Consider the following 25,539-nt stretch of genomic DNA (forward strand, 5'->3'; position numbering starts at 1 on the left):
GAAACGCGGCAGCCCAGCCAATTTGCGCACAGCAAGCTCCCACAAGCAGCGATGGGATAATGATCCAGATAATCTGTTTTTATTATGTTGGTTGAGGGACAACTATTGGCCAGGTTACTGGGGGAGAACTCCCCTGCTCTTTTTCAAAGTAATGTCACGGGATCTTTAATGTCCACCCGAGAGAGAAGACAGGGGGGGGCCTCGGTTTAACGTCTCATCCGAAAGACGGCACCTCCGACAGTGCAGCACTTGAACCCACAACCTTCTGACTCAGAGGCAAGGGTGCTGTTCACTGAGCCACAGCTGACATTGTAAAGCCAGCTGGCTGTCACGACAAAGCCCATTGTACCTTAGCCCATCGGCTAAGTGAGTGGGCAACATCAGGGTCCAGTTTGCCGGGGGGGGGGGGGGGCAGCTGTGTGATCTGATCTTTTCAATGCTCAAAGTGACGCACCAATTGGCAAGCCTGCACTCTGATTCTGTCTGTATCTACGTGGCATTGATTGCTTGTCTATACAAAACCCTGTTTAGACCACACCAGGAGCACTGAGAGCAGTTCCGGGCACCACGCCATAGAAACGATATATTGGCCTTGGAGGGAGTGCAGGTTTACCAGAATGATACCCGGACTTAAGGATTAAGTTATGAGGAGCAATTACACAAATTAGGCTTGTATTCCCAAGAATTTAGAAGGTTAAAGGGTGATATGATCGAAGTTTTCAGGATATTGAGGGGAGCAGATCGGGTAGAGAGAGAGAAACTATTCCCGCTGGTTGGGGGGCTTTAGGGCTCGGAGTGAAATTAGGAAACACTTCTACACACAAAGGGTGGGAGAAGTTTGGAACTCTTGTCCACAAATGGCAACTTTTGCTAGATCAATTGTTAATTTTAAATCAGAGATTGATGGCTTTCTGTTAACCAAAGGTATCAAGGGATATACCTTTTTCTGCTTCTGCGGCTCGGTGTCAATTTTTCTAAAAACCTCATACTACTTCTGTGGAGCACCTGGGGATGTTTCACTACGTTAAAGGCGCTATATAAACACAAGTTGTTGTTGATATGGGGCAAAGGCGGGTATATGGAGTTAGGTCGTAGATCAGCCATGATATTGAATGGTGGAACAGGCTCGAGGGGCCGAATGGCCGACTCCTGCTCCTATATTTTTCAGGTGAACACGGGCCACTGTACCAGTCAGTCGGAAGATCATTTTTGACGACCTCCAATAGATTTTCATGATGAGGATGAGAAACAAATGGTTGCAAGTACCGAGAGACTCCTGTGTAGATGCAATGAGAAGAACGAGCGATTACGGATATGGTGCTCAGAAATAGTTACATAATCATCTTCATAGACGATCCCTCGAACGAGGATGACTTGCTTCCACGAGTTCACAGATGTTTCGATGAAGGACCCGATGTTCCAGTCCTGAACTCCAATTGAGGGGGTGGAAGATGTCTGTGTGTGGATTTTTTTTAACGTGGGGTGACCGTTGCACACCAGCCACCACACGGGCTTGGCAGAGCGAGGCCTTTATCCAGTGGCAAGGGTTAACCAGGACGACTGGAGACCTGCTCTGCTGCATGGACCGGGTGCACACACATATCGCACAGTGTGGGCTGGGCCCGTGCTGCCCCTGGGCCCTCGATTCTTCTGGGCCCAGTACCCTCATTCGCCGCACCTCCGCCCACAATGTTCCAGGGCCCAGCGCTCCAGCTCTATTTATAGCCCCGACCTGCGGTGGTGTTCTGCTGTGGCACGAGCCGCAGGTTATCTTTCCATATGCTACTAGATCATCTACAAAGATCAAAAGGTGCCGGCTCTGACTTAATGCTGAGTGCTGCTCCACAAGTTTAAAAGTACCACAGGTAGGTGAGTTTGCTTTGATATTCAATAGGTAGATGGATGTTATATTACTGTCTGCAATCGTTTACTGCTACCACATGTTTTAACCAGTGCAGTCATTTTACAGATCGAAATATTGACTAAGGTGTCAGCTGTGGCTCATAGAATCACAGAAATTTACAGCATGGAAGGAGGCCATTCGGCCCATCGTGTCCGTGCCGGCCGACAAAGAGCTATCCAGCCTAATCCCACTTTCCAGCTCTCTGTCCGTAGCCCTGTAGGTTACAACACTTCAGGTGCACATCCAGGTACTTTTTAAATGTGAGGAGGGTTTCTGCCTCTACCTCCCTTTCAGGCCGTGAGTTCCAGACCCCCACCACCCTCTGGGTGGAAAAATTGCTCCCCAACTCCCTCTAAACCTCCTACCACTCACTTTAAATCTATGCCCCCTGGTTATTGACCCCTCTGCTAAGGGAAATAGGCCCTTTCTATCTACTCTATCTAGGCCCCACATAATTTAAACACCTCAATGAGGTCTCCTCTCAGCCTCCTCTGTTCCAGCCGATCCAATCTGTCCTCGTCGCTAAAATTCTCAATGGGTAGCAGTCGTGCCTCCGAGTCAGAAGGTTGTGGGTTCAAGTACAATTCGCATTTTTAGATGAAAGGATAAACCGAGGCCCCATCTGCCCTCTCAGGTGGATGTAAAAGATCCAATGGCACCACACAAAGAAATGCAGTGGCATTCTGCCGAGTGTCCTGGCAACTCCTTTTGTCCCTCAACCAATGTTACGAAAAAAAGGCTTATCTGGTCATTACCTCAATGTTGTTTGTGGGACCTTGCTGTGCGCAGATTGGAGCCACAGATTCCTTCTACACTTCAGAAGTACTTCGCTACCTGTTAAGCACCTGGGCATGTTCTCAGATTGTGAAATAAATGCAAGTTCTTCCTTTTATCGGCTCTGATATATAAAACAACAAATACATTTTGTCCCTAATCTCAGACCTTTAGATGGAAGTTAATGTGTTGTTAGTTTAGAGTGGCCGAGCGAAAGCTAAGTCAGCTTCAAAATTGTGATCCTCAAACACTCTGGCTGGCTCCTGACTGCCTTTGGCTTCCAATATCCTGTGAGCTGAAGTCTATGTCCATCAAGCTGTCAATTGCAGAGGGCTCTGGCCAATCTAGACCCTTCCTTTTCCCAATAGTCTTTCGGATGAGACGTTAAACCGAGGCCCCGTCTGCTCTCTCAGGTGGACGTAAAAGATCCTATGGCACTATTTTGAAAAAGAGCAGGGGAGTTATCCCTGGTGTCCTGGGCCAATATTTATCCCTCAATCTACATAACAAAAACAGATTAGCTGGTCATTAACACATTGCTGTTTATGGGAGCTTGCTGTGCGCAGATTAGCGACCGCGTTTCCCACATTATAACAGTGACTACACTTCAAAAGAACTTCTTTGGCTGTAAAGCACTTTGGGACGTCCGACGGTCGTGAAAGGCACGAGATAAATGAAAATCTTTCTTCTGGTCTCTTATCAGCTGTCAAAGTCACTACCCCAGGCAAGTGGCCTTTTCTTTGAACCAGGCGGCTTGTGAATATCCCCCCCTCCCCACCCCGCCACAGATGATGGAACAAAGGCGGCAGATGCTCCATCCCCTCACCATTTAACCGAATGACTGCAATCTCTCGCCATTTGCCAAGATGCTGGTCATTGAATGCGGCAATGCCGGCCAAGCGACAACTGACCAATACTGAAGAACCCAAGCAGCTCGCCTGGAAGTGAACAGCTGGGTTTCCCTTTGAGAAATACCTCGTGTGATGATGTTTTAACTCCGGATTCTCGCAATGCAAGTTCAAAGATCCAGTGCAGGGGCAAAATTCAAAGCTAAAGGGTGCCCCTGCGGCGGTTTCCCGCCAGCTTCGTGACCCGCGGGGAGCAAAGTGGTCGGCGCGCACGGTGATGACGTCATCGCCGTGCGTGTGCCAGCCCGGGGCGCAAATCGCGGGGCGCAGCGCGAACGACACACCGCCCCCCCCCCAAACCTCCGGGGCAATTTCCCCAGAGGCACTATGGACCCCTTTCCCTGGCAATTTCGCTCCCTAAATCTTTAATTGTTTACCTTTTTTTTTATTAATTCCCCCTACCCTCAGTTCATGAAGCCAGTTACATTTTTGTTATATTTTACCTAATATACAAAAACACACATATGTATACATATATCGTGCTGGCACTGAGCTCCCCCGCCTCCCCGAGTTTACATTCTTCTCCCTCGGTTCATGCCGGTATTCTCCTCTCCACCCCCCCCCCCCCGGCTACAATTTCCCCCCTCCCCCCCCACAAGCCCCGCTACTGTCACTGTTCTCTCCCCGCCTTCCCCAATTCACAGGGACACCCTTTCCCAACTCGCTCCTCACCAGCTCCGGGGGTCAAACTGGAACTTGGACCGGGAATTCCGAATCCATTGACTGCGTCGGCTAACGGCAGGGAGCAACGGTCAGGGGCAAGCCAGGAGAAGCAGCAGGAGTTTTCACAGGGGAGGGTGGAGGGCTTCCGACTGTCACAGGGCAGGGCCAAGGTTCCCTCTTTAAGTACGCGGTCCCTTTAAATTTGCTGCGCGGCCGTGGTATGGTTTCCATCGTTACCGCTGGTGAGTGGCCTGCGCTGGCGGAACCTCCCGATCGCCGTGCTGCCACGCAGCTTGGGGGAACGTTGGGCCAGGCCATTTTATACCGATTCCGCAATAAAAAGGCAGCAGTCATTTTTTGCAGTGCCCGCAACACTCTCGCATAAAAGCTGATTTGGCAGAGCTTTGAGAACGGCTAATCCCATCTCACTGCGATGAGATGGATTCCAACGATGGAGGCAGCCTGGGATGCAAGATGTAGAGGAAGCTGACTTGACCCAGGCTTCGCTCATAACAACAACTTGCATTTATATAGCGCCTTTAATGTAAGAGAGAGTGTAAAATGTCCCAAGGCGCTTCACAGGAGTGTTACAAGAGTAAACAATACATTTGACACTGAGCCACATAAGGAGAAATATGGACAGATGACCAAAAGCTTGGTCAAAGAGGTCGGTTTTAAGGAGCATCGTGAAGGAGGAAAGAAAGGTAGAGAGGTGGAGAGGTTTAGGGAGGTTCCAGAGCTTGGGGCCCAGGCAACAGAAGGCACGGCCACCGATGGTGGAGCGATGATAATCAGGGATGCTCAGGAGGGCAGAATTAGATGAGCGCAGACATCTGAGGGGTTGTGGGACCAGAGGAGATTACAGAGATAGGGAGGGGTGAAACTATGGAGGGATTTGTAAACAAGCATGAGAATTTTGAAATCGAGGCGTTGTTTAACTGGGAGCCAATGTAGGTCAGTGAGCACAAGGGGTGATGGGTGAGCGGGACTCGGTGCGAGTTAGGACATGGGCAGCTGAGTTTTGGTGACCTCTAGTTTACGTAGGAAGAGTGACCAAAAACATGGCCAAAGATTGAGTACAGGAGGTTTATGAAGGTTTTTAAAAAAAAGTTAGTGAGCTGGAGAGTTTTAGATAGAGTGTTCTAAAGAGCACCACAGTAGCTAAACAGTCTCCCGCAATGATGATGAGGCAAAGAGAGATGTGGGGTGCGTGGGAAGCTTGAGTCGGAGGAACAGAGCGTTCGGGATCGGGATACAAGATTGGGGAGATTGCAGAGAACAGAATGGCACAAAGCCACAGAGGGAGTTATAGACGAGGACAAGAACTACATAGAATGTGCAGCATAGAAACGGGCCATTTGGCCCAACTGGTCTATTCCGGTGTTTGCTCCAAACCAGCCTCCTCCCACCCTACTTCATCTAACTCCATCAACATATCCTATTCATTTCTTCCCCATGTGTTTATCCAGGTTCCTTTTAAATGCATCGATGCTATTCGCCTTAACTACTCCCTGCGGTAGTGAGTTCCACATTCTCACCACTCTCTGGATGAAGAAGTTTCTCCTGAATTCCCTACTGGATTTATTAGTGTATCTTGTATTATGGCCTGCAGTTCAGGTCTCGCCACAAGTAGAACCACCTTGTCGACATCTACCCTATCAAACCCCTTAAAGAACTCTATCCGATCACCCATCAGCTTTCTATTTTCTAGAGAATAAAGTCTCGTACTGTTAAATTTTTCCTGATAGGTCTAACATCTCAGTTCTGGTATCATCCTAGTAAATCTATTTTTTCTCCAGTGCCTCTATATACTTTGTATAATATGGAAACCAGAATTGTTCACAGTACTCCCAAGTGTGGTCTAACCAAGATTCTATACAACATCACGGCTTTTCAATTCTATCCCTCTGGAAATTCACCCCAGTGCTTTGCGCCGCTAGGCTAGGGGCTAATAATCAACACAGAAATTTTGTTCACTGCAATTTCAAGTTGAAGCTGTAAGGATTAAACAATACCGTGTTCCTGCTATCTTCTTCCATCCATGAGCAACCAGCAAACAAAAGCCCATGCTCGGTACATACAGCACGCGCTCTGCTACCACAAAACCAACGGGGAAGAATAGGTTTGATGCCGGAATGAATGGCAACACCATGAAAGAAAGTGCCTGGAAAGAGAGAGCAATGTTTGAGCCACGTGAATCATTCCTAAAAGGTAGAATTAGAAGTCAAACAACAAGCATAATTTATATAGGCCTTCAGCAAACAAATCCCCTCGAGGTACTTTGCAGAGAGTCAGAGAAAGGAAATTGTGCCACGGAGGGAGAGATTAGGAGGAGGGGCGGGTGGCCGATAGCTTGTTTTTGATCAGGTTTTTGAGGGCAAAGAGAGGCAAAATGGCTTGGAGAAGGAATTCCAGAGTAGTAAACCTTGGTCCTGTTTTTCCATAGTGTCCAGAATCAATTCACGGGTCGTGAACTGTGTGTGGTCACCGGCCCTGACAACACGTGATTCAGATTGCTGTGTAATTCAAAAGATGTTGCACAGATACAGACCCATTTCAAAAAGAAAACAATATACTTGGTTCCATCTGCTTAATGTTTAATAGAATCAGACCTCCTTATTTGAAACATAGCGATACTCTAAGTCTCTGACGAGTTCTTAGGGTCCCCTCTATGAAGCTGGCATCAGCCATGGCTCAGTGGGCAGCACCCTCACCCTCGAGTCAGAAGGCTGTGGGTTCGAGTCCTACTCCAGGAATTTGAACACAAAAATCTAGGCTGACACTCCAGTGCAGTACTGAGGGAATGCTGCACAGTCAGAGGTGCCGTCTTTCTGGTGAGACGTTAAACTGCTGCCCCGTCTGCCTGCTCAAGTGAACGTAAAAGATCCCATGACACCAGGTGGAAGAAGAGCAGGGGAGTTCTCCCCTGTGCCCTGGTTAATATTTATCCCTCAACCAACATCACTAAAAAACAGATTATCTGTTCATATTACTGTTTGTGGGAGCTTGCTGTGCACAAATTGGCTGCCTCATTTCCTACATTACAACATTGACCATAGGTGCTATATAAATGCAAGTGTTGGCAATATAAATTTAGGGAAGGAAGAGAGGAGGGAAGGAAGAGAGGAGGGAAGGAAGAGAGGAGGGAAGGAAGAGAGGAGGGAAGGAAGAGAGGAGGGAAGGAAGAGAGGAGGGAAGGAAGAGAGGAGGGAAGGAAGAGAGGAGGGAAGGAAGAGAGGAGGGAAGGAAGAGAGGAGGGAAGGAAGAGAGGAGGGAAGGAAGAGAGGAGGGAAGGAAGAGAGGAGGGAAGGAAGAGAGGAGGGAAGGAAGAGAGGAGGGAAGGAAGAGAGGAGGGAAGGAAGAGAGGAGGGAAGGAAGAGAGGAGGGAAGGAAGAGAGGAGGGAAGGAAGAGAGGAGGGAAGGAAGAGAGGAGGGAAGGAAGAGAGGAGGGAAGGAAGAGAGGAGGACTTGCATTTATATAGTATGCGTGGGCGGTATTTTGAAGGGGTCGTGCAAGGCCCCAAAAAAATTACAGGAACATAGGTAGGGAGTGTATAATATTGTGATACATAAGCAGTGTTCCCTCAAATTTTCTGTGCACGGTCCCTTTAAATTTGCGCAGCCGGGCATCCATGGGGAGGTCCCGCGCAGGCTGCTCACAGGCTGGGAGAGAGACGGTGCAAGCGTTTGCACACCTTCGGGGGAACGTTGCAGACATAAGAACATAAGAATTAGGAACTGGAGTAGGCCATCTAGCCCCTCGAGCCTGCTCCGCCATTCAACAAGATCATGGCTGATCTGGCCGTGGACTCAGCTCCACTTACCCGCCCGCTCCCCGTAACCCTTAATTCCCTTATTGGTTAAAAATCTATCTATCTGTGATTTGAATATATTCAATGAGCTAGCCTCAACTGCTTCCCGGGGCAGAGAATTCCACAGATTCACAACCCTCTGGGAGAAGAAATTCCTTCTCAACTCGGTTTTAAATTGGCACCCCCGTATTTTGAGGCTGTGCCCCCTAGTTCTAGTCTCCCCGACCAGTGGAAACAACCTCTCTATAAGATCACCCCTCATCCTCCTGAACTCCAACAGTAAAGACCCTGTCTGCTCAATCTATCATCATAAGGTAACCCCCTCATCTCCGGAATCAGCCTAGTGAATCGTCTCTGTACCCCCTCCAAAGCCAGTATATCCTTCTTAAGTAAGGTGACCAAAACTGCACGCAGTACTCCAGGTGCGGCCTCACCAATACCCTGTACAGTTGCAGCAGGACCTCCCTGCTTTTGTACTCCATCCCTCTCGCAATGAAGGCCAACATTCCATTCGCCTTCCTGATTACCTGCTGCACCTGCAAACTAAGAGTTTCATGCACAAGGATCCCCCAGATCCCTCTGCACCTCAGCATGTTGTAATTTCTCCCCATTCAAATAATATTCCCTTTTACTGTTTTTTTTCCCCCCAAGGTGGATGACCTCACACTTTCCAACATTGTATTCCATCTGCCAAACCTTAGCCCATTCACTTAACCTATCTAAATCTCTTTGCAGCCTCTCGGTGTCCTCTACACAACCTGCTTTTCCCACTAATCTTTGTGTCATCTGCAAATTTTGTTACACTACACTCTGTCCCCTCTTCCAGGTCATCTATGTACATTGTAAACAGTTGTGGTCCCAGCACCGATCCCTGTGGCACACCACTAACCACCGATTTCCAACCCGAAAAGGACCCATTTATCCCGACTCTCTGCTTTCTGTTAGCCAGCCAATTCTCTATCCATGCTAATACATTTCCTCTGACTCCGCGTACCTTTATCTTCTGCAGTAACCTTTTGTGTGGCACCTTATCGAATGCCTTTTGGAAATCTAAATACACCACATCCATTGGTACACCTCTATCCACCATGCTTGTTATATCCTCAAAGAATTCCAGTAAATTAGTTAAACATGATTTCCCCTTCATGAATCCATGCTGCGTCTCCTTGATTGCACTATTCCTATCTAGATGTCCCGCAATTTCTTCCTTAATGATAGCTTCAAGCATTTTCCCCACTACAGATGTTAAACTAACCGGCCTATAGTTACCTGCCTTTTGTCTGCCCCCTTTTTTTAAACAGAGGCATTACATTAGCTGCTTTCCAATCTGCTGGTACCTCCCCAGAGTCCAGAGAATTTTGGTAGATTATAACGAATGCATCTGCTATAACTTCCGCCATCTCTTTTAATACCCTGGGATGCATTTCATCAGGACCAGGGGACTTGTCTACCTTGAGTCCCATTCGCCTGTACAGCACTACCCCCCTAGTGATAGTGATTATCTCAAGGTCCTCCCTTCCCACATTCCTGTGACCAGCAATTATTGGCATGGTTTTTGTGTCTTCCACTGTGAAGACCGAAGCAAAATAATTGTTTAAGGTCTCAGCCATTTCCACATTTCCCATTATTAAATCCCCCTTCTCATCTTCTAAGTGACCAACATTTACTTTAGTCACTCTTTTCCATTTTAACTATCCGTTTTTATGTTTTGGGCAAGTTTACCTTCGTAATTTATCTTTCCTTTCTTTATTGCTTTCTGAGTCATTCTTTGCTGTTTAAAATTTTCCCAATCTTCTAGTTTCCCATTAACCTTGGCCACCTTATACGCATTGGTCTTTAATTTGAAACTCTCTTTTATTTCCTTGGTTATCCACGGCTGGTTATCCCTTCTCTTACCGCCCTTCTTTTTCACTGGAATATATTTTTGTTGAGCACTATGAAAGAGCTCCTTAAAAGTCCTCCACTGTTCCTCAATTGTGCCACCGTTTAGCCTGTGTTTCCAGTCTACTTTAGCCAACTCTGCCCTCATCCCACTGTAGTCCCCTTTGTTTAAGCATAGTACGCTCGTTTGAGACACTACTTCCTCACCCTCAATCTGTATTACAAATTCAACCATACTGTGATCACTCATTCCGAGAGGGTCTTTTACTAGGAGATAATTTATTTTTCCTGTCTCATTACACAGGACCAGATCTAAGATAGCTTGCTCCCTTGTAGGTTCTATAACATACTGTTCTAAGAAACAATCCCGTATGCATTCTATGAATTCCTCCTCCAGGCTACCCCGTGCGATTTGATTTGACCAATCGATATGTAGGTTAAAATCCCCCATGATTACTGCCGTTCCTTTTTCACATGCCTCCATTATTCCCTTGATTATTGCCCGCCCCACCGTGAAGTTATTATTTGGGGACCTATAAACTACGCCCACCAGTGACTTTTTCCCCTTACTATCTCTAATTTCCACCCACAATGATTCAACATTTTGTTCATTAGAGCCAATATCGTCTCTCACAACTACCCTGATATCATCCTTTATTAACAGAGCTACCCCACCTCCTTTCCCTTCTTGTCTATCTTTCCGTATCGTCAGATACCCCTGTATGTTTAATTCCCAGTCTTGGCCACCCTACAACCAAGTTTCTATAATGGTCACCAAATCATACCCATTTGTAATGATTTGTGCCGTCAACTCATTTACTTTATTTTGAATGCTGCGTGTGTTTAGGTAGAGTGTTTTAATACTAGTTTTTAAACCATGATTTTTAGTTTTGACCCCTCCTGCAGCCCCTTTATATTCAGTGGCCCTTTTTGTTTTTTGCCTTGGGTTTCTCTGCCCTCCACTTTTACTCATCTCCTTTCTGCCTTTTGCTTTTGTCTCCTTTTTGTTTCCCATCCCCCTGCCATATTAGTTTAACTCCTCCCCAACAGCACTAGCAAACATTCCCCCTAGGACATTGGTTCCGGTCCTGCCCAGGTGCAGACCGTCCGGTTTGTACTGGTCCCACCTCCCCCAGAACCGGTTCCAATGCCCCAGGAATTTGAATCCCTCCCTGCTGCACCACTGCTCAAGCCACGTATTCATCTGAGCTATCCTGCGATTCCTACTCTGACTAGCACGTGGCACTGGTAGCAATCCCGAGATTACTACTTTTGAGGTCCTACGTTTTAATTTAGCTCCTAGCTCCTTAAATTCGTCTCGTAGGACCTCATCCTGTTTTTTACCGATATCATTGGTACCAATGTGCACCACGACAACTGGCTGTTCACCCTCCCTTTTCAGAATGTCCTGCACCCCGTCCGAGACATCCTTGACCCTTGTACCAGGGAGGCAACATACCATCCTGGAGTCTCGGTTGCGGCCGCAGAAACGCCTGTCTATTCCCCTTACAATCGAATCCCCTATCTGTATCGCTCTCCCACTCTTTTTCCTGCCCTCCTGTGCAGCAGAGCCAGCCACGGTGCCCTGAACTTGGCTGCTGCTGCCCTCCCCTGATGAGTCATCCCCCTCAACAGTACTCAAAACGGTGTATCTGTTTTGCAGGGGGATGACCGCAGGGGACCCCTGCACTACCTTCCTTGCAAGGAATCACAATTGTGTGGGACCAGCTGGATGGCCCAGAGGGCCTTTCTCTACCCATCCGTTTTTTGTGCGCGCCTCCTTCTGCCTCGCTCTGAGTGGGAGAGCCTTCGAGTGGCCTACTCTCTTTAATTCCCAGCGACACCCCATTTCACTCGCCACATTTAAACACCTCCTTTACAGGTTTCATATCAGTTTGAACAGACATCTATTCTGCAAAGTACCATGAGATCATTTATTGATGATGTTGAAAGCTCCTGTCGAAATGGAAGCTGTTGTTGAAACTGGTTCTCGGTGACAGGAAATTGTGGCTTAACTGCAGCCTCAGGGAGGTGTTTGCAAAGTACTTTTTTTTTAAAACATAAGAAATAGGAGCAGGAGCAGGCCATTTGGCCCCTCGAGCCTGCTCCACCATTTAATAAGATCATGGCTGATCTGATCCTAGACTCAGCTCCACTTCCCCGCCCGCTCCCCATAACCCTTGACTCCCTTATCGTTCAAAAATCTGTCTATCTCCACCTTAAATATATTCAATGACCCAGCCTCCACAGCTCTCTGGGGCAGAGAATTCCACAGATTTACAACCCTGAGAAGATATTCCTCCTCATCTCAGTTTTAAATGGGCCGCCCCTTATTCTGATACTATGTCCCCTCGTTTTAGTTTCCCCTACAAGTGGAAATATCCTCTCTCATTATCCCCCTCATTATCCTATATGTTTCGATAAGATCACCTCTCATTCTTCTGAACTACAATGAGTATCGGCCCAACTTGCTCAACCTTTCTTCATAAGTCAACCCCCTCATCTCCGGAATCAACCTAGTGAACCTTCTCTGAACACCTCCAATGCAAGTATATCCTTCCTTAAGTACGCAGTACTCCAGATGTGGCCTCACCAATACCGTGTACAGTTGTAGCAGGACTTCTCTGATTTTATACTCTATCCCCCTTGCAATAAAGGCCAACATTCCATTTGCCTTCCTGATTACTTGCTGTACTTGCATACTCACTTTTTGTGTTTCATGCACAAGGACCCCCAGGTCCCTCTGTACTGCAGCACTTTGCAATTTTTCTCCATTTAAAGTACAATTTGCTTTTCTATTTTTTTCTACCAAAGTAGATAACCTCACATTTTTCCACATTATACTCCATCTGCCAATTATTTGCCCACTCACTTATCCTGTCTATATCCCTTTGAAGATTTTTTGTGTCCTCCTCACAATTTGCTCTCCCACCCATCTTTGTATCATCAGCAAACCTGGCTATATTACACTCAGACCCTTCATCCAAGTCATTAATACAGATTGTAAATAGTTGAGGACCCAGCACCGATCCCTGCAGCACCCCACTAGTCACTGTTTTCCAACCGGAAAATAACCCATTTATCCCAACTCTCTGTTTTCTGTTAGTTAGCCAATCCTCTATCCATGCTAATATATTACCCCCAACCAAGGTATTTTTATCTTGTGCAGTAACCTTTTATTTGGCACCTCATCAAATGACTTCTTGAAATCCAAATACACCACATCCACTGGTTCCCCCTTATCCACCCTGCTCGTTACATCCTCAAAGAACTCCAGAAAATATGTCAAACATGATTTCCCTTTCATAAAACTATGCTGACTCTGCTTGATTGAATTATACTTTTCCAAATGTCCAGCTACTGCTTCCTTAATAATGGACTCCAGCATTTTCCCAACGACAGATGTTAGGCTAACCGGTCTGTAGTTTCCTGCTTGCTGTCTGCCTCCTTTTTTTAAATAGGGATGTTACATTTGCGATTTTCCAATCCGCTGGGACTGCCCCAGAATCCAGGGAATTTTAGAAGATTACAACCAATGCATCCACTATCTCTGCAGCCACTTCTTTTAAGACCCTAGGATGTAAGCCATCAGGTCCAGGGGACTTGTCCGCCTTTAGTACCATTATTTTACCGAGTACTACTTCTTTAGTGATAGCGATTATATTAAGTACTTCCCTCCCTACAGCCCCTTGATTATCCACTATTGGGATGTTTTTAGTGTCTTCTACCATGAAGACCAATACAAAATATTTGTTCAACGTCTCTGCCATTTCCCTGTTCTCCATTATTAATTCCCCAGTCTCATCCTCTAGGGGACCAACATTTACTTTAGCCACTTTTTATGTACCTGTAGAAACTCTTACTATCTGTTTTTATATTTCGTGCTAGTTTACTTTCATAATCTATCTTCTCTCTATCATTTTTTTAGGTCGTTCTTTGCTGGCTTTTATAAGTTTCCCAATCCTCTGGCCTCCCACTAGTCTTGGCCACATTGAATGCCCTTGTTTTCAATTTGATACCATCCCTTATTTCCTTAGTTAGCCACGGATGGTTATCCCTTCTCTTACAGTTTTTCCTTCTCATTAGGATATATTTTTGTTGCGAGTTCTGAAATGTTTCCTTAAATGTCTGCCACTGCTCATCAACCGTCCCACACTTCAATCTATTTTCCCAGTCCACTTTGGCCAACTCTGCCCTCAAATCTTTTAGTCTCCTTTATTGAAGTTTAGGACACTGGTTAGAGATCCAACTTTCTCACCCTCCAACTGAATTTGAAATTCAATCATATTATGGTCACTCGTTCCTAGAGGATCTTTTAATTGATCATTTATTAATACACATTACACAGTACCAGATCTAAGATAACCTGCTCCCTGGTTGGTTCTGCAACGTACTGTTCAAGGAAACTATCCCGGATACACTCTATGAATGCTTCCTCAAGGCTACCCTGGCCAATTTGCTTTATCTAATCAATATGACGGTTAAAATTGCCCATGATTATTGCCGTCCCTCTTTTACAAACCACAATTATTTCTTGATTTATACTCCGTCCAACAGTGTTGCTACTGTTCGGGGGGGCCTATAGACTGCACCCACCAGCGACTTTTTACCCTTATTATTTCTTATCTCCACCCAAACTGATTCAACATCGTGATCTTCTGAGCCAATATCGTTTCTCACTAACGCACTGATCCCATCCTTTATTAACAGGGCTACCCCACCTCCTTTTCCTTTCTGTCTGTCCTTCCGAATTGTCAAGTACCCCATAATATTTGGTTCCCAGTCCAGGTCACCTTGCAATCACGTCTCTGTAATGGCTTTGAGATCATACCCATTTGTATCAATTTGTGCTATCAACTCATCAATTTTATTGCGAATGCTGCGTGCATTCAGATAAAGAGCTTTTGAATTTTTTTTTAACCATTTTTTCCTGCTTTGACCCCACTTTCTGATTCACCTTTATGTTTCTACATTCTGTCCCTGCCTGGCACGCTCTGGTTTTCATTTCCCCCATTGCCTTCTCCTTATTCTTTGACTTTGTAAATTTTCGCTCTGAACCTGAATCGTTCCACCCACTTAGTTTAAAGCCCTCTCTACAGCCCTAGTTATTTGATTCCTGTTTATTTAAACTCATTAGTGAGGTTGCAATTTAAAAATGCACCTTAGAAGAGTTATATGGAGTGATTAGTAAATTCTTGGAGAGAACTTTAGCAGAAAAGCAGCTTATGGAATATATTAAATTGCTTTACAAGTTAATCGCTCCGCCTGTCACAAGGATAGATAAATAACCCAATTGTTCAGACAATACTTAAAAAAAAATATATAAAAAAATAGCAGCATACCCGAATCTGTAGAATGGAAATCATTTTGCAGCACTGTCATAGAAACATACACCACAGAAGGCCACCATTCGGCCCATCGAACCTGTGCCGGCTCTGTGAAAGAGCGATCCAAATTAGTCCCACTCCCTCTGCTCTTTCCCCATAGCCCTGAAAATATTTCCTTTTCAATTATATATCGAATTTCTTTTTTGGAAATTACGATTGAATCTGCTCCCACCGCCGCTTCCAGGCAGTGCATTCCAGATCACAACAACTCGCTGCGTAAAAAAATGTTCATCTCCTCCTCTGCCTCCATTGCCAGTTACCTTAAACATAAGAACATAAGAAATAGGAGCAGGAGTAGGCCATTCGGCTCCTTGAGCCTGCTCCGCCATTCAATAAGATCATGGCTGATCTTCTACCTCAACACTTTCCTGCACTATCCCCATACACCTCGATTCCCTTAATATCCAAAAGTCTATCGATGTCTGTCTTGAATATACTCAACGGCTGAGCCTCCACAGCCCTCTGGGGCAGAGAATTCCAAAGATTTACCAGCCTCTGAGTGAAAAAGTTTCTCCTCATCTCTGTCCTAAATGGCCGACCCCTTATTCTGAGACTGTGACCCCTGGTTCTAAACTCCTCGGCCAGGGGGAAACATCCTCCCTGCATCTACGCTGTCAAGCCCTGTAAGAATTGTGCATGTTTCAATGAGATCACCTCTCATTCTTCTAAACGCGAAAGAATATAGGCCCAGTCCGCTCAATGTGTCCTCTGTCTAACGACCCGCCTGCCAGTGAAAATAAGTTTCTCCTTAGTTACTCTATCAAGTAACCCTTCCGATTATACAGTAAATTATACAATTAGAAGGCTAGCTCCTGTACCTGCTCTTACCATTATTACAACACGGGATGATTCCCCAGGATAGCGAAGGCTATAATGTACCAGCAGAGCCAGTAAAAAGTAGAAAATGACTGTGGCGAGGTTTCGAATATCCAAGACCGATTCCACCAGCGGGATGGTACCCATTGTCCAGTCACAGCATAATTCTGATGGATTCAGGAGAAGCCAGCCGTTCAAGGGCAAGAGGTAGTTGAAGGTGAGCTGCCGTGCAGGGCTCGGGCTGACAGCAGCTGGATTATCAAACCTGCAATAGCAAATTAAAATATTAACATTGCCATGTATCCATGGAATAACAAAATTGCCCTTTCGTAGCTGTGGCTCAGTGGATAGCCCTCTCTGAGTCAGACGGTTGTGGGTTCAAGTCCCACTCCACAAAAATCTCAGTTGGCACTCCAGTACAGTGCCGAGAGAGCTTCACACTGTCGGAGGCCCCGTCTGCTCTCTCAGGTGGATGTAAAAGATCCCATGGCACTATTTTGAAGAGGAGCAGGGAAGTTATCACCGGTGTCCAGGGGCCAATATTTATCCCTCAACCAACATAACAAAAAAAAACAGATTATCTGGTCATTATCACATTGCTGTTTGTTGGAGCTTGCTGTGCACAAATTGGTTGATGCGTTTCCCACATTACAACAATGACTACACTCCAAAAGTACTTCATTGGGCTAAAAAGCGACTTGAGGCGTCCGATGGTCGTGAAAGGCGCTATATAAATGCAAGTCTTTCTCTTCTGCCTTTTATGTAGTGCCAAAATAACGTAGCAAAACGTCCCAAGACATTTCACAGAGTGTTATCTGACAAAATTTTACACAGGGTCACGCAAGGAGATGATGAGGATAGGTGCCCAAAAGCTTGGTCAAACAAGAAGGATTTAACGAACGTCTTAAAGGAGGAGGGGAGAGAGAGAGAGAGAGAGAGAGAGAGAGAGATTTAGGAACACAGGAACAGGAGAAGACTCAGCAAGCCTCTTCCACCATTCAATGAGGCCAGGCGTAGTGTAGTGCCTTATCCTGTCTCTTTGAAGTGCTCCAAAGCATTCCACTGACAATCACCTTGAAGTATTCATGAAATTCAATAACTTGTTTTGAAGTACAAAGTATCGACTGCGATGAGATGAATAAGCTGTTGATCTATTATTTGGCTGTGCTGGTTGAGTGGAAAATGTTGGCTTGAGACACCGGTGGAAGTGGCTACCCACTTCAAATGCTGCCGCCGGTATTTTTGTCAGCCGTTTAAACAGGAAGGTCAGGCCTGGATTCAGCTTGCCTGTAAATGGAGCACCCCTTCAGTACTGCTCGAGTGTCAGCCTAGGGTGGGGTTCTAACCCACAACTTTCCGATTCAGAAACGCGAGCTTTCGCAAACCAAGCCAAGCTGATATTTAAGACAGCACGAGCAATTTTCTGAAAAAGATTAAGATTGCGCCACCTGACTAGTATGTTTTAAATATTTTGGACATTACAGGCTTTAAAGTAATAATGATGCAATTGCATTTATATCCTTCCTAATTTGTACTTTGCGAGTTTCAGTCCAAGCAGATTGAGGGTGAACTTGCACAAATGTGCACGCTGGTTCCAGCAAGCTCCCGATCGGCCCATGTTTAGCAACTTAAAGGCAGCATTACTTTGTGAGCGGTACTATTTGGAAAATCTAGTCATAAAATCATATGAATTTACAGCACAGATGGGGCCCATTCGACCCATTGTATCTGTACTGGCCGTAAAAGGACTATCCAGCCTAATCCCACTTTCCAGCTCTCGGTCCGTAGCCCTGTAGGTTACAGCACTTCAGGTGCACATCCAAGTACTTTTTAAATGTGGTGAGGGTTTCTGCCTCTACCACCCTTTCAGGCCGTGAGTTCCAGACCCCCACCACCCTCTGGGTGAAAAAAATTCTCAACTCCTCTCTAATCCTTCATCAATTATTTTAAATCTACGTTCCCTGGTTATTAATCCCTCTGCTAAGGGAAATAGGTCCGTCCTATCCACCCTATCTAGGCCCCTCATAATTTTATACACCTCAATGAGGTCTTCCCTCAGCCTCCTCTGTTCCAAAGAAAACAATCCCAGCCCATCCAATCTTTCCTCATAGCCAAAATTCTCCAGTTCTGGCAACATCCTGGTAAATCTCCTCTGTACCCTCTCTGATGCAATCACATCCATCTGTAATGTGACCAGAACTGTACACAGTTCGAGAGCACCATCTACTGACCAAACAAGCCTTAATCTTCAAACCAGTCTGCCTTTCCTTCATAAAGAAACTGCAGTCCTTTTCTATCTAGCTGTGAGATCTTCAAGACCACAAAAAATGGTTGTACATTTTATTTTAAATGCATTACTTCATCTCCCAGGGTCTTGCTGCTGACAAATCAGAGTGTACACTGTTTTGTCCTGACAATCCAAAATGCAAGAGTTATATAATATTTTTAAAACACATTATTAATTATTCTTATTAATAAAAATTGCATAAATAGCACCTTTCACGACCACTGGACAACCCAAAGCGTTTACAACCAATTAAGTACTTTTTGAAGAGTAGTCACTGTTGTAAAGTAGGAAATGGCAATTTGCACACAGCAAGCTCCCACAAACAGCAATGTGATAATGACCAGATTATGTTTTTGTGATGTTGATTGAGGGATAAATATTGGCTCCAGGACACCGGGGATAACTCCCCTGCTCTTCTTCAAAGTAGTGCCATGGGATCTTTTACATCCACCTGAGAGAGCAGACGGGGCCTCGGTTTAACGTCTCATCCAAAAGACGGCACCTCCGACAGTGCAGCACTCCCTCAGCACTGCACTGGGAGTGTCAGCCTAGATTTTTTGTGCTCAAATCTCTGGAGTGGGACTTGAACCCACGACCTTATGACTCTGAGCTAGGTGAGGAAGTGCTTCCTGACATCAAACAGCCTGGCTCTAATTTTTAAGGTTATGCCCCCCCTTGGGTGTGGACTCTCCCAGCAGAGGAAATAGTTTTGGTCTATCTAGCCTATCAACTCCTTAACACCTCAATGAGATCACCCCTCACTCTCTGGAGGAGTTGCTCTTCTCTACTCTCGCTGTTGATGTGGAAGTGTCAACGTGTAAAGCAGAAACTCTGCACGTGTGCACAGGCTGCAGTGAAGCCGGCCCGTCACTGGAATGTAGCGGGGCTTCCTTTTGCCAGTGCTCCGTCCATTAACACACCTCCACTGCTGGAGCTCGATCACAAAGTGACCCCTTTCATTTCAACTTAGCTTAGCAACCCGAAGTTAAAATGCGTCGGTTCATTGATATCGCCGGGTGTAAATTCTGACTGTTGTCACACAACAACCAATTTCTCGGTGAGATTTTAACACAGGCGAGTGTGTGAAAGCAACACGGAGGGGGATTTGGTATGTATGAGCGTGTTAAGCATCATACCAGAACTGCTGACCAGAATTCCTACCCCTCTGTCTCCAGTCACGACAGAACATTCACGAAACCCAACCTCAATGATCATAAAACACATATTTAACTTTAGGCTTGAACAAAGTGTCTTCACTGGGCTTTTAATAGTGAATGTTTTATAGATGAAAGTTACATAGAAGCTATAGCACAGAGACATTGGGCCGAACTGGTCCATGCACTACCTGTACCTCCTCCCACTCTATCAACATAAGAACAGGAGGAGGAGTAGGCCATACGGCCCCTTGAGCAATTAGTTCGATCATGGCTGATCCAATCATGAACTCAGGTCCACTTCCCTACTCGCTCCCCATAACCCCTTATCGGTTAAGAAACTGTCTGTCTCTGTCTTAAATATATTCAATGTCCTAGCTTGCACAGCTCTTTGAGGCAGCGAATTCCACAGATTTACAAACCTCTGAGAAGAAATTTCTCCTCATCTCAGTTTTAAATGGGCGGCCCCTTATTCTAAGATCATGCCCCCTAGTTCTAGTCTCCCCCATCAGTGGAAACATCCTCTCTGCATCCACCTTGTCAAGCCCCCTCATAATCTTATATGTTTCGATAACATATTCTTCTATCCCTTCCTCCCTCATATACTTATCTAGTTTTCCCTTAAATGCATCTATGTTATTCGCTTTATCTACAAAAGCAGGGAGGTCCTGCTGCAACTGTACAGGGTATTGGTGAGGCCGCACCTGGAGTACTGCGTGCAGTTTTGGTCACCTTACTTAAGGAAGGATATACTAGCTTTGGAGGGGGTACAGAGACGATTCACTAGCCTGATTCCGGAGATGAGGGGGTTACCTTATGATGATAGATTGAGTAGACTGGGTCTTTACACGTTGGGAGTTCAGAAGGATGAGGGGTGATCTTATAGAAACATTTAAAATAATGAAAGGGATAGACAAGATAGAGGCAGAGAGGTTGTTTCCACTGGTCGGGGAGACTAGAACTAGGGGGCACAGCCTCAAAATACGGGGGAGACAATTTAAAACCGAGTTGAGAAGGAATTTTCTTCTCCCAGAGGGTTGTGAATCTGTGGAATTCTCTGCCCAAGGAAGCAGTTGAGGCTAGCTCATTGAATGTATTCAAATCACAGATAGATAGATTTTTAACCAATAAGGGAATTAAGGGTTACGGGGAGCGGGCGGGTAAGTGGTGCTGAGTCCACGGCCAGATCAGCCATGATCTTGTTGAATGGCGGAGCAGGCTCGAGGGCCTAGATGGCCTACTCCTGTTCCTAATTCTTATGTTCTTATGCACTCCTTGTGGTGGCAAGTACCACATGCTCACCACTCTCTGGGTAAAGACGTTTCTCAGGAATTCCTTATCGGATTTATAGTTGACTATCTTATACTTATGGCCCCCTAGTTTTGGACTCTCAGCCCCCGCCCCCGGTTACGTCAAGTTATTGAGCCAAACGTGTTTTACCTGGTGAAAACTGGCAGCTGGGATTGAATGACCTGCACTCGGACAATGACGAACAGTAGAGTGCTGAGCATCAAAAATATCAGTTTGATTAGAGTTTGGAGCACCCAGGATGGCAGATTCCCCTTGGCTCGCACCAAGTGTACCATAATTTCGCCCAGCACGTGCAGAGTGAACTGTAAGAAAGACAAACAAGTATCGTTTCAAGAGAACTTCATCCGGGGGGTCACAACTCTCGACTGTTGGGAAAGAAGAACGGCAGGCGGTCCCTTCCAGGCAGTGAGTTCCAGATCCCCACCAGCCTCTGGGTGACATTACTTTTCCTCAACTCCCCTCTAAACCTCCTACTAATTACTTTAAATCAATGCCCTCCTGGTTATTGACCTCTCTGCTAAGGGAAATAGGTAAAAAGAACGATTAACCAAACCTTTTTCATTGAAGCCTTCCCAAGGCCCTGGAAGAGACGAGTCAGCCTGCGACTGGCGAGGGTAGTACTGGGCCTCTCGGTGGGTAATGGATGAAATTCTGCTGTAGCCTGGAAAAACCCCTCGACACCCCCCACTGCAAAGCTGTGTGAAGGTGGGGGGGGGGGGGGAACGAGCCTCGGTCAGGGGTCTCGGCCGCTGACCATCGTCCTAATCGCCAGACAAAAACCACAGTTCTCCTCAGCTCCCCCTCCGGCTCTTTTGCCGATTATCTTAAATCTGCGTCCTCTGGTTACCGACCCTCCTGCCGGTTTCGTGGGCTATTCTATCCTCTGGAATAGACACACGCCAACTACAAGGTACTCAGCAACAACCTGTTTCCAACCAGATGAGTGACACATTTACAGAAAAACAGAAAACGCTGGGAATACTCACGATGTCAGGCAGCATCTGTGGGGAGTGAAACAGAGTTAATGTTGCAGGTCGATGATCTTTCGTCAGAATACATTGGCAGTATCTTACTTACCCCCTGGGCAACAAAGATTTCATAGACAAAGCAGATGCCAATGACTGTTATCCCTTGTTCCTTGCATAAAGTTGCAACAGCAACCAAAATGACGGTGACCACAATCGGCGTCCATACTGTGCGGAGAAAAACAGACGCTGCTAATTTATTCTGTCCAATCAGTCCCCCAAGAGCAAACATCCAGATTTTCAGTGAAGAAAAATAGTCCAGTTAATAAAAGACAAAGAAAGAACTCTTTATTTTCATTCTTGGGATGTGGGCATCGCTGGCAAGGCCGGCATTTATTGCCTATCCCTTGAGAAGGTGGTGGTGAACCGCCTTCCTGAACCGCTGCAGTCCGTGTGGTGAAGGTGCTCCCACAGTGCTGACTGTAGCGGTTTGGTACAACTGAGTGTCTCACTGGGCCATTTCAGGGGGCAGTTAAGAGTCAACCACATTGCTGTGGGTCTGGAGTCACGTATCGGCCAGACCGGGTAAGGGCGGCAGATTTCCTTCCCTGAAGGACATTAGTGAACCAGAGGGGTTTTCACGACAATCCAGTAGTTTCATGGTCACCATTACTGATACTAGCTTTTTATTCCAGATTTATTTAATGAAATTTAAATCCCCCAGCTGCAGCGGCGGGATTTGAACTCACATCTCTGGATCATTAGTCCAGGCCCCTGGATTACTCGTCCAGTAATATAACCACTGTGCTACCAAACCCCTACTTGCATTTCTACCAGGTTTTTTTACGACCTCAGGATCTTCCAAAGCACTTTACAACAAACTCCGTCTTTCGGATGAGACATTAAAGCCAGTTTTCCCTGAGTTAGGCATAAAAGATGCCACTATTTGAAGAGCAGGGGAGTTCTCCCCGGTGTCCTGGGGCCAATATTTATCCCTCAATCAACATCACTTAAACAGATTATCTGGGTCATTATCACATTGCTGTTTGTGGGAGCTTGCTGTGCGCAAATTGGCCGCCGCATTTCCTACATTATAACTTCAAAAAGTACTTCATTGGCTGTGTAGCATTTTGGGACGCCTGGTTGTTGTGAAAGGCGCTCTATAAATGCAAGTCTTTATTTTCTTTCTTAGGCCCTTAAGCCTGCTGCCCCATTCAATGAGATCATGGCTAATCTGTGTCCTAACTCCATGTACCCACCTTTGCCCCACATCCCTTAATATCTTTGGTGAACAAAAAGCTATCACTCAGATTTAAAATTAATAATTTACCCAGCATCAACTGCTTTGTTTGCGGAAGAGAGTTCCAAACTTCTGCCACTCTTTACGTGTAGAAGTGTTCCCTAATTTCACCCCTGAAAGGTCTAGCTCTAATTTTTAGGCCTTGTCCCCTGGTCCGAGTCAGGGCCATCGGCTGATTGAGCCTGGGCATTACAGTATATCAGAGCTGACGAGAAAGAATTAGAAACATAGAAAATAGGTGCAGGAGTAAGCCATTCGGCCCTTCTAGCCTGCACCGGCATTCAATGAGTTCATGGCTGAACATGCAACTTCAATACCCCATTCCTGCTTTCTCACCATACCCCTTGATCCCCCTAGTAGTAAGGACTTCATCTAGCTCCCTTTTGAATATATTTAGTGAATTGGCCTCAACTACTTTCTGTGGTAGAGAATTCCACAGGTTCACCACTCTCTGGGTGAAGAAGTTTCTCCTCATCTCGGTCCTAAATGGCTTACCCCTTATCCTTAGACTGTGTCCCCTGGTTCTGGACTTCCCCAACATTGGGAACATTCTTCCTGCATCTAACCTGTCTAAACCCGTCAGAATTTTAAACGTTTCTATGAGATCCCCTCTCATTCGTCTGAACTCCAGTGAATACAAGCCCAGTTGATCCAGTCTTTCTTGATATGTCAGTCCCACCATCCCGGGAATCAGTCTGGTGAACCTTCGCTGCACTCCCTCAATAGCAAGAATGTCCTTCCTCAAGTTAGGAGACCAAAACTGTACACAATAATCCAGGTGTGGCCTCACCAAGGCCCTGTACAACTGTAGCAACACCTCCCTGCCCCTGTACTCAAATCCCCTCGCTATGAAGGCCAACATGCCATTTGCTTTCTTAACCGCCTGCTGTACCTGCATGCCAACCTTCTTGCTACTGTAGTTAACACATTGCTACTGTAGTATTGCTACTGTAGTTAACATATCTCATCAACTTAATCCCAGCAAATGTAGGTGCAGTAACCATAACACCTGACATGAGCGATGCAGAACAAGGGACGTAGAGGCAGAGTGGGTAAACCGGGCAGCTAATCTACACAAAGCATTTAAGCACTTCAGCCAGAGAAATGGGAAGTAATGATAAAGACAGAAAATGCTGGAGATACTCAGCGGATCAGGCAGCATCCGCGGAGAGAGAAACAGAGTCAACGTTTCAGGTCGATGACCGTTTGTCAGAACTGAAAGTTAGAGATGCAACAGTTTTTAAATCAAATGCAGAGGCAGGGACAAGGGGGGAATGAAAGAACAAAAGGGAAGGCCTGTGATAGGGTGGAGGGCAGGAGAGAGTAAATGACAAAAGGGATGATGGTGCGAGGAGAGAGGAGATGGTGATGGGTCAAGTAAAGAAACAAAGGATGGGTCTAGAGGGGACTGTGAATGGTTACAGCTGAATCATTGCCAGCACCTGCTGGCCAAGAAAGCAGGAGCGGAGGTTATGATCGAAAGTTGTGGAGCTGAATATTGAGGCTGGAAGGCTGTAAAGTGCCCAATCGAATGATGAGATGCTGTTCCTCAAGTGGGAAGTGATGGCCAGTGAACACTGCAACTTCAAGGTCCGTTTGTACTGGATCTGAAAGTATCTCCAATTCAGTTTTTAAGCCCGTGTCAAATGGAAACTCTACCCAAGTGGAAGCCTGGCAGTTCAGCTTGGAGACTCCGAGGTGGTATGATGGCTTTCTGCATCAGGGCAGAGTTCGCTTTCAAAACGGGAACTGGTTAAATACTTGAAGGGAAGAAATTCACAGGCTATTCGGGAACAAGCAGGGGAGAGTGGGGACTAATTGGATAGCTCTACAAAGGAGCCGGCCACTGGCATGATGGGCCGAGTGGCTTCCTTCTGTGCGATATTATATATGACCTTACGAGCAGCTTGACACAGGGCTGGCTATTTGGGACTGACCTTTTGCGATTGCTGACTGCAATGATCTTTCCAGCTCATTCAGGGACTCAGTTTGCTGAAGAGCGGAGACAGATCCTGTCCCTGCTCATTTGCCATTTCAAGTACTAATACAAACCCGCATTAAGCCAAGCAGTCATAAAGCTGTCCAAGTGAGAAAACGGGACATTTGTTCTTGAAAACCAACAGTTATACACTGGTCGCTAAACGAATTTGTGCTCACATTCCAGACACACAGACTTTAGTAGCTGTTAGGGAAAAGGAATGTACGTTACCGATGGAATTGTTGGGACCTTTAGACTTGGTGTAGGACAAAAACGCTGCCAGAAAAGAAAACAGAGGACAAAAGCTCAGCCCGACCTACGACTCCAGTAACCTGTGGCACAAACAGAGAGAGAGAGTGATAGAAATCTCTACACAAGACATTCAATGGCATGTGGTGTT

At 46.0% G+C, this 25,539-nt stretch overlaps 1 protein-coding gene across 1 annotated transcript in view; it reads right to left on the bottom strand.

The window, feature by feature from the left end:
- tmtc3 (transmembrane O-mannosyltransferase targeting cadherins 3) overlaps positions 1–25,539 on the bottom strand; it is an 86,406-nt gene that overhangs the window by 29,777 nt on the left and 31,090 nt on the right. The window contains 6 exon segments of the mRNA XM_070900075.1: positions 6,264–6,412; positions 16,157–16,409; positions 21,026–21,198; positions 21,974–22,089; positions 25,371–25,425; positions 25,427–25,471. Of these exon segments, the coding sequence (XP_070756176.1) occupies positions 6,264–6,412; positions 16,157–16,409; positions 21,026–21,198; positions 21,974–22,089; positions 25,371–25,425; positions 25,427–25,471 (791 nt within the window).

Source organism: Pristiophorus japonicus, chromosome 15 (assembly GCF_044704955.1).
Source record: "Pristiophorus japonicus isolate sPriJap1 chromosome 15, sPriJap1.hap1, whole genome shotgun sequence".
Lineage (NCBI taxonomy): Eukaryota > Metazoa > Chordata > Chondrichthyes > Pristiophoridae > Pristiophorus > Pristiophorus japonicus.